The sequence below is a fragment of the Branchiostoma floridae genome, chromosome 15 (genome assembly GCF_000003815.2).
Source record: "Branchiostoma floridae strain S238N-H82 chromosome 15, Bfl_VNyyK, whole genome shotgun sequence".
Lineage (NCBI taxonomy): Eukaryota > Metazoa > Chordata > Leptocardii > Amphioxiformes > Branchiostomatidae > Branchiostoma > Branchiostoma floridae.
Genome location: NC_049993.1, coordinates 633008 through 642901, shown reverse-complemented (window position 1 = coordinate 642901; position 9894 = coordinate 633008). Strand labels below are relative to the sequence as shown.

At 41.1% G+C, this 9894-nt stretch overlaps 1 protein-coding gene across 1 annotated transcript in view; it reads left to right on the top strand.

Annotated features, from left to right (window-relative positions):
• LOC118431929 (terminal uridylyltransferase 7-like) overlaps window positions 1–9894 on the top strand; it is a gene marked incomplete in the record, with an annotated part of 71874 nt that overhangs the window by 7752 nt on the left and 54228 nt on the right. Inside the window, 3 exon segments of the mRNA XM_035843374.1 lie at window positions 197–319; window positions 1454–1573; window positions 4032–4209. Of these exon segments, the coding sequence (XP_035699267.1) occupies window positions 197–319; window positions 1454–1573; window positions 4032–4209 (421 nt within the window).

Below are 9894 nucleotides of genomic sequence, written 5' to 3'. Positions count from 1 at the left end.
CATGGTGTGGTCCTTGATTTTTTAGTAGCAGAATTAGCTTTTGATATAGGCAAGAAGACCTTGTACTGAAGTTTTTCCTGTCGTATGTCATAAAATTGGAATATCAAAAATTGTGACTTTTTAAAAACATTTAAGCAAACTTTGCAAGTGAGCTGTTGTACTTGTACGTGCTGCATTGATATTGTTTGATTGACAGGAGGAACGGACAGGAAAAGATGGAGATCCAGCCTCTGATGACATCATCCCAGAATCCACCTCTCCTGAGCTCATCAAACTAGAGGCACAGCTGGAGCTGGACTATATCTTCAGGCTGAAGAAGGTAATCTTCAAGCAAATCCTTTGGTAGCAAAAGATAGTATCCAAAGCTGGCAGAGGAGTGAAGCTGGCCTAGGAGTGTGTTTTGCTACTGGCACTGAAAGTAACAAACAGGGAGGAGCATTTCTATTCAACAATGGTGTTGCTGCCCCTCCCTGTGGCCATGTGCTAATGATTTTACGAGCGACTTACACTGGGACAAAATCAGTGACCAGCACATGTCCCAGTTGGAAATTAGCACCAAACAGGAAGGAGGGCAATTAGCACCTACACTACAAGCACAGTTTGATTGGGAAACAATTGGATGTTAATAGTCTTTGTTCTAGCCGACTGGGGGCAGATTCTACAAGACGATTGGACACCTTTTTGGCTGACTACACTCCCTGGCCAGTTTGGTACTATCCAGTTTGGTATATCTTAATGCTTGGAGATTAGAAGAAGGTACTCATTAGATGCTTAACATTACTGCTGCAGCAGTAGCTTTGTGGCTTTCTACATATGGATAGAATACATGAATTGTATGAATTAAAGGACCTTCTTGACTTGGGAATAGTTCACCAAGAATATGAGTACATGCCAACATAATTCAGACTTAACAAGTCTGCAAAGTGGTATGTTGAAGGACTTCAATGAAGATTTCAAAGTGCCAGTTGCTCTTTAAAATGGTGATGACTCAAAAAAGACAATGTGTTCATGTGATTGCTTACAAGACTAGTATTCATGTAGGATATACCAATGTATATCATGCCCTTCACTTGTTGTTATGCAAAATGTGAACATCGCTATACCTTTAAGTTATAGGATTCCTGTCACCAAGCAATTACATCATACTGGTTAGTCGATTCAAAATGATGTTACAGACTGATGGAAAACAGCAACCACTTTGGCAAATTGCACAGCAGCTCATAAAAAATAATTCTGAGAAGCTGTTCATTCTAAAGTGAATAAAAATCTGATAAAATCTTGAAATTTTATGCAATGATAGTGATTAAGTACTATTTGCTTTCAATGTTCAATTTTATGATACACTCTGCAACTTTCCAAAGTGGATGCTATGTCCACTGTGATGTCAGTACCTTACATGTGGTGAGGAATATTAACATATACAGTAATCATTATCTCTTTTGTTGGCAAACAGCGATCTGCAGCCTTCCCTTCTGCCAAGTACTTCTGCCGCCTCTGCCAGTACCACTGTGACACCCCTGCTGTGTGTCAGCGGCACATCAAGGAGAGCAAGTCACACAGGGTCAGGATACAGGTGAGAGGTCACCAGATAAATAGAATAGAACTTTATTGCACGAGAACTGTAGAGGATACAGTGTTTGGCAACTTGAACATACAATACATACAGAACAGAACACTACATGAGTTACTAGTATCTAAAAATCTAACAGACTAATCTATTTTACACATGGTATATAATATTTACAATCAGGCTATCATTATGTGCTGGTTCATGATAGTATAATATTGTCACGTTTTTTAAATGAGTTATATATAAATTGACCGACATAGGCAGATATATCAGCAGGACATGATAGTAACATATTGAACATTTCTGTCTTGGTAGGTGGTAACATAGTATCAGATTTGCACTTAATAGACTGTAACATTTTTTGTCTCTCTCTATCATAAGTTGGACAATCCATTATAAAGTGGGATTCATTTTCAATATTATCATGGCATGTTGGACACATTCTCTCACTGTGTGGTGTGTTGTGATGTCTACCCTTTTCGATTTGTAGGGAGTGGGCACTGATTCTTAGTTTCGTAATGATAGTTCTAAAGGATTTGTTTTGAACAGTTGAAACTAATTTTCAAGACAGAAATCTTTTTTGATTCTGCAATAAGTACTAAGTTTGCTTAGACTTCTTATTTCTTGTCTCCAGCCAGAGAGAAATGTGTCTATCAGGCGGTTTTTGAATAAATTTCCAAACTGATTGGCATCACCGCAGGGCTGAGCCAAACAGTTTGGAAGCCGTGTCTACATAACATGTCTTGTACATGGACAGCCCAGTCTTGTTGTAGCTGAACAGAAGTATTGTAAGCTTTCTTTACGAGTCTGTCATTTGGGAGACTATGTAATCTAAGCCAATATTTTATCAACTGTGTTTGTGAATCAATGTATAGAGGAAAAACTCCAAGCTCGCCCCTGACCGCGGCGTTAATAGAGCTTTTGGGAACGCCGAGAGTAATTTTGCAATAGTTCAATAGTACAAACTCTAAATCCGCAATTTCATAGGATACTGTTGGTTGCTGTAGTGTTACGTTTTGTCTGTTAAGTATGTTTGATTGATAGATAATGTTTAGTTTGTCACTGTATTTTTGAAATCGAACAAGGACAGGGCGCGGTGTGGAAGTGTCTGATGTTTTGCCGATACGAGAAGCTCTGAGGATGTGAATTTCTGATCCCAGTGTCGTACTGAGGATCCTAGCTATTGAATCTCTGGTATTCTCATTTTGACTTTCTTCTATACCATGGAATATAAGGTCTCTACCTTGAGCGTTAGTTCCAAGAACTTCACCACAGTATAGAAGAATTGGTTTGATACAACTGTTGAATAGGTCAAGTGCTAGTCGAATGGATGGATTGAAATTTGTGGATAAAAGTGATTTTAGTTTAAAGGAAGCCCGAAGAGCTTTCAATCTTAGCTGTTTGATATAGGTAAGCAGTAAGGGTCAGAGGTCAGGGTTCAGGTTACTCAGGGTTCAGGTTACTTAGGTTCAAAACACGATCATCACAGAAATTAGACTTTATACACTGTAAGACTGATAGATATAGGTCCAGCGCTATTCCTCACATGACTAGATTACTGAACGCCTAATTGCCCTCGCTTGACACATACTCTTTGTGTTTTTAACTATTTGCCTCAAAGTTTGATATATGTACTATCCTACGATATTCTATGAACAGTTTTTATATAAATGTCCTGTAATTGTATGGCCTGTAATGGTCTTGTTTTATGTTAAACTTCGTTGATCAATGATTTTAACCTGTATATTTAGAGCTCCTGTTTCGACATTTTTAACTTGTGTAATGTTTTATGAATTGGAAAGTTTCCCACGCAATTCAGCCATTGGCTGCAATGTGGCAACTGTGACTTCTGAATAAACCATTATTATAAAACAGGTGAGAGGTCAGGGGTGCAACTTGTTAAAAATACGGGAGAGAGATCAAGGGTCAGCTTGCTCAGGGTCAAAACAGGTGAGAGGTCATGGGGTCAGTTTGCTCAGTGTCAAAACAGGTGAGAGGTCTGGGTCAGCTTACTCAGGGTCAAAACTGGCAAGAGATCAGGGTTAAGCGTACTCAGGGTTAAAACAGGTGAGAGGTCAGGGTTTAGCTAACTCAGGGTTAAAACAGGTGAGAGGTCATGGGTCAGCTTACTCAGGGTCAAAACAGGTGAGAGGTCATGGGTCAGCTTACTCAGGGTCAAAACAGGTGAGAGGTCATGGGTTCAGCTTACTCAGGGTCAAAACAGGTGAGAGGTCATGGGTCAGCTTACTCAGGGTCAAAACAGGTGAGAGGTCATGGGTTCAGCTTACTCAGGGTCAAAACAGGTGAGAGGTCATGGGTTCAGCTTACTCAGGGTCAAAACAGGTGAGAGGTCAGGAGTTCAGCTTACTCAGAGTCAAAATGAAGGTGAGGGGTAGGTCAGGGTACAGGTTACACAGATGCTGATAGGTTGCCTTGAGAATAATTGAATTTTGCATCACAGGGAAAACGAGCCAATGAGGAGCTGCGAAAGATCCCGGCGCCGAGCGTGGGCCAGGTGTCAGCGCTGACAGTACTGCTGGAGAGGGTTGAGAAGGAGCAGGGTCTGCAGGAGACTGACAGGACAGGGCGGCACCAGCTGGCAGACAGGGTGCAGACCAGCATACAGAAAACATTACCTGGTAGGATGATGATTGGTTTATTGAAAAGGAAGATATCTGGCAGCCCAAAGGCTGAATTATGTATCATCTTACAGAAATCACAACTCAATCATTGAATCAAAATTACAGAGTAAAATGCGCAGGAACTAACTGAACTATAGTAACTGTTTTAAAATCGTACATTCACAGATAAAATCAAGAAGAAATATATCTCTATTTGCTGTTTCCTGGTAATCAAACAAATTATTCAAAGGTGGCACAATCACGAATAACGCAAAATAGAAAGAATATATGAATACGTGGTATGGAATGGTAGTCTGTCTGTCACATTTGCACCTTTGCCCATAGAGGGTGTAGCTCTGACCAGGCTCTGAAACCACAAAACAAGACTACCCTTTGACTCTTTTCATGGTTAGGTTTTGACGTCTATTTGTCACCGGGGTTGGTTGATATTAACTGGGAGTAAAGAAAAATCATGAAGCCCAACTGTGCCCCCAAATAGCTCGCCAGTAGCCACAGGGCGTACCAAATTGTGTGTGTAGCATTTAGACGGAGGCGTTCATCTTATTTAGGAGAATTTTTTGGTATGGTTGCCATTTTCTCTTATAACCTTGTAAAAAGTCTACATAGTACTTCAAGTGTGTGAGTACTTTAATGTTTTAAGAGCAAATGTCTGTAAGGATCAAACAATGGTGGCAAAGGTAAAAAAATAGATTTGGCTCATATTTTGCACAGTGATAGTACTTGGTCCACAACCCCTCAAAATAGCTTTCTTCTAGATCAAAACTCCTTGTTGCCATGGTAACGGGCAAACAAAGTTTTCTGGCCATTTTCCCCAATTTTCGCATCTCAAAAACACAGAAATCAGCATATTTTACGGCACTGTCTTGGCAACACCTTTAAACCTATCATCAAAACAAAACAAGATCGGAATAGACCAACACCTTGCCTTTTTAAAAGTTGTTGTGAAATTTCCAAAGTCGTACATTTTAGTTCTTGGGCAGCCTGAAAACAGTGCAATGTTTCAAGCTTCAAAAAAATTTAATTTTTGGCCCAACTTTGTAACGCTATAAGTGCCGCTCTGGTACTTTTTTTGGCTTGAAATTTGTACCATGTGTAGATCATTACACTATCTATCAAATGCATTGTTGCAAAGTTTGGCTTCTTGTTTGGTTGTCACGTGACTGTCCCCTAAAGTAGGCCACTTTTTGTGTTTGGCGAAAATTTTGAACTTTAGCCATGTTTAAAGTACGCTACATGACGAAGTAAAATATGTTTCTAAATCAACTTCTTATCAAATGTGGATCTATGTATAGCCTATCAAATAAATGCTTGTAGAGTTTCAAGTCATGACGTTTAGTCACGTGGTTGTCCCTGAAAGTAGGCCATTTTTTGCATTTGACGAAAATTGTGAATTTTAGCCATGTTCAACGTACGCTATGTGACGAAGTAAACAAGGATTCTTATTTAACTTCTAGTCAAATGTACATCTATGTATTGTCTATCAAATGAATGCTTGCAAAGTTTCGGATCATGACGTTCAGTCACGTGGTTGTCCCTGAAAGTAGGCCATTTTTTGCATTTGACGAAAATTCTGAATTCTAGCTTTGATCAAAGTACGCTGGGTGTCAAAGTGAACAAGAATTCTTATTCAACTTCAAGTCAAATGTACATCTATATCTTCTCTTGATCTTGATTGGGTACTGGACAACGCCCCTCAGTTGGGGCAAAGCGTCCAGGGGGAGTGCTGCGCCTTAATGTCCCCTGAGGCGTTGGAGAACTGCCTCCTTGAACTTAGGAGCGTCTGTGATCTCCGTGACCTCGTACGGTAGAGAGTTCCAATCTCTCACGGTTTGTGGGAAGAAGGAATGTTTGTAGCAGTCTTTGTGAAAAGGTAGAGCCTTGTAAGAATTTGGGTTTGAGTGTCGCGATTGGCGCGGTACAGGCTTTAGATGAGTTTCGACCGGTAGGGCTACTTTGTGGTGTCTTGCTTTCTGTAAAATTGTTAATCTATTTGCTGTCCTTCTGTTGCGTAAAGTGTCCCACCCCAAATCAGAGACAAGTTTGGTGACACTATCATAACTATGATACGAATTTGTGACAAATCTGGCCGCCCTTTTTTGAACGGACTCTAACTTAGCAATGTGCTCTTTGTGGTATGGATCCCAGGCAGCGCTGGAATACTCTAAATGCGGTCTAACAAGGGATGTATATGCATTTGTTTTGACTGATATGGGGCAGTTATAAAGATTGCGTCTCACAAAGCCTAACGTCTTGTTAGCCTTGGAAGCACTGTACTGTATGTGTTGTGACCAAGAGAGCTGGTTGTTGAGTGTGACTCCTAAGTATTTGTGGTTGTTAGTCTCGGCTAGAACATGACTTCCTAATTTGTAGTCGTAGAGTTTAGGTTTACGTTTGTGGGTATACTAACGCATAACAAAACATTTGTCCGGGTGTAATTTCATCTGCCATGTGTTTTGCCATGTATCTAATGTATTGATGTCCTCTTGTAAGAGGGTGTGATCTCTGTCACTGTTTATCTCCCTGTAAATGACGCAGTCGTCCGCAAAGAGACGGATGTTAGAGTTGAGGTTGTCGGCTAAGTCGTTAATGTACACTAAGAACAGTAGTGGTCCGAGCACAGTGCCCTGGGGCACTCCAGAGACTACCTCTGCCCACTCTGAGTGCTCTCCCCCAACTACCACTCTTTGTTTACGATTTTTGAGGAAATTAGAAATCCAGTGGAGAACCTTACCCCTAATACCATAATTTTGGAGTTTTAGGAGTAAGCGATCATGAGGTACTTTGTCAAAAGCTTTTGCGAAGTCGGTTATAATCATATCTGTTTGCGACCTGGTATCTAAAGAATTAGTCTGTGTAACACAAACTCCGCTGTCCAGGGCTGTAACTGGCCCCTCCCCGCGGAGTTTGTGCCCCACTTAAGCTATAAGCTGGGGGAACTGTTGTAGAAAATACCAACACCAATGGCAAGCCAGGATTTCGGTCAAGCCCCCATTACCGTGGAAACCAGTACATTTGCATGTCTCCACCACCCAGACAGTGGGCGGGCTAGTTGCCTCTCCCATTGTCTGTGCAGGCTGTGGTTCCCTGTGTGAAGGACCCATGGGAGCAGAGGCATGTTTGAGTGGGAAAACAACATCTTGTGGGGATTTCAAGAAACTTGAAGGAATCTTGGAGCGCAGACTTTCCTGGAACTATTATTTTGCCTGGTGGTGAGATTTTCTATGGCCAGCAACGAAAGCTTGGCATAAAGTATATTTCTTTGATCTATATGGGCAGACAACTGCAGAAAAACAGTTGGTTCACAAAAATGCGGCATGTTGTTGTGACACTTGAAGCCTGTCAAACTTCTCAGAACCATGATATGTCCCTCCTATATTGCCCCATTGTCACATCAAAAGTTATGCCACAGGCACATCTACCTAAAGGAATGCTATTCTATGTATTGTAGAGTAATTTTCACATTAGTTCTTCGGTGCAAAGGTTGTTAATAAAAAGATGTCTCATATTATAATAGTAGAACTGTGCATACATAGTTAACTGTTCCCACCATCAGTACAAGTGGCACAGATCAAGGAGATCAACGACAGATAAGAGGTGTGATGCTGTCAATCACCACATAGCAACCCACCCCAGTCCCCAGCAACCAAAAGCCAGGCTGTGGTGGGCTGTGATGACAATTACATAAATTATCCATATATGGAAAACCCAGTTCCCTTGACTTAAGGCTATTGTCCATCAAGCTAATAGAGGGCCGGCGGATGTTTGGCGGGCTGCTATAAGCGAGATTTAATCAGGCTACTAAAGAATGGGCTAAGTCAGTTGTAGTTAAAATAAGTTGGGTTTCACATGAACGCTTTTTCCTAAACCCATGCTGCTTGTCAGATAATATAGAGTATTTGTCAAAATGATCCATCATCTGTGATTGCACTATGTGCTCCATAACCTTACTACAAACACATGTGAGAGAAACAGGACGGTAATTTGCAGGATCAGTCCTGTCCCCCTTTTTAAAGATGGGAGAGATATTGGCATGTAGCCATGGGGAAGGGATTTGGCCAGTTTCAAGTGATTTCTGACAAATAATAGTCAGAGCAGGTGCTAACTCAGCAGCTGCTAGTTTGAGGATCCTTGTTGGTAGGCCGTCTGGTCCACCTGCTTTGTGTGGATTCAGATCTTTCAGGAGTTTGGTGACTCCGTTTACATTGATGGAAAAGTCAGGCATAGTGGGGATAGAACTACGGGGGAGGCGGGGCATGTGTTCATCCTCTCGTGTAAAGACAGAGCTGAATTGGTTGTTAAGGATGTTAGCTTTGTTTCTGTTATCTGTTTCTAGCTTTCCTTTCTGCTTAAGACTAGGGATCCCAGTTGTATCCTGTTTTAAGTGTTTGATGTGCGACCAAAACTTCTTGGGGGAATCAGAACATATAGAATTTACATATTTACGGTAGTTTTGTCTGGTAGTCTTTTTTGCTCGTTTGCGAATAGTGCGGAATTTAGTCAAGTTCTCGGTTGTTGGGTTTTTACGATAAGAGTTGTAGGCTCGCTGTTTTTTTCTTATGTATTTTCCTAACCTTGTTGTTAATCCAAGGTGAAAAATTATTATTGTTTACAGTTTTGGATGGGACATATTTATCCATTACTATCTTGATTTTGTCCACAAATTCATTATAAAGCTCTTCTGTTGTGCAGTTGTCAATGTTCCGTTTAGCTAAATTATTACTGTAATCCTGTAGCTCAGTTCTTATGGCGGTTTCATCAGCTTTTTTCCAAAGTGAAACACGCCTGGGGCTTTGTTTGATTTTCTTAGGTTTAACATTAACAGTAATAACTGGGATGCCATCATGGTCCCCTATACCTGGGATCAGAGAACAAGTTTCAACAAGTGATGAATTATTAGTTAAGAAAAGATCAAGGGTGTTATTGAGACGGGTTGGTTGATCCACAACCTGTTCGAGCCCAAAGTCATGTGTTAACTCTAAAAAATGTTTAGAAAGTGCACTATAGGGAGCGCTTGGGCTCACACTTAAGTTGTTCCAGTCTATACCAGGGAAATTGAGATCCCCCCCTAGCCATACTTGGCCACCTTGTGGTTTAATCTTGTTTAATGAGGCTCTCAGTTTATCTACAAAGTCAATGTCTTTTGCATAAGTATGAGATCTGTAACAAGAACCAATTGTAATCGGTTTGGCTCCTTGGATCTCCAAGGTTGCCCATACCGTATCACACTCAGTGTCTAGATCTAATCTATGTGTAACTATCAAGTCGTTCTTGTAGGCAATGAGAACCCCCCTCCCTTTCTCCCCAGTTCTCTGTCTTTCCTTATGACGGTATAGTATGGGGGGAAAAGTTCACTACTGCCAACTGAGTCATTTAGATGTGTTTCTGAGCCTAGTATAATATCTGGAGAATGCTGGTCTAAGCATGCTGCTAGATCAGCAGTTTTGTTGCGTATGCCCTGGAAATTTATAACACATGTTTTTAATTTCTGTTTGGGGGGCTTGCGTCTACTTGGCTTGGCTTTATAAGCCTTAAGAGGCGATGAAGCGGCCAAGGGTGACTTGGCAATTCCCGGGTTTGACAGGTTGTTATGATTCCCATCAGGGCAGGAATTGCAAGAAGAGTTGGTTTGTGAATGTATCGAAGACAAACTTTGAAACTGGGTAGTTGCTCGAAGTCACTATT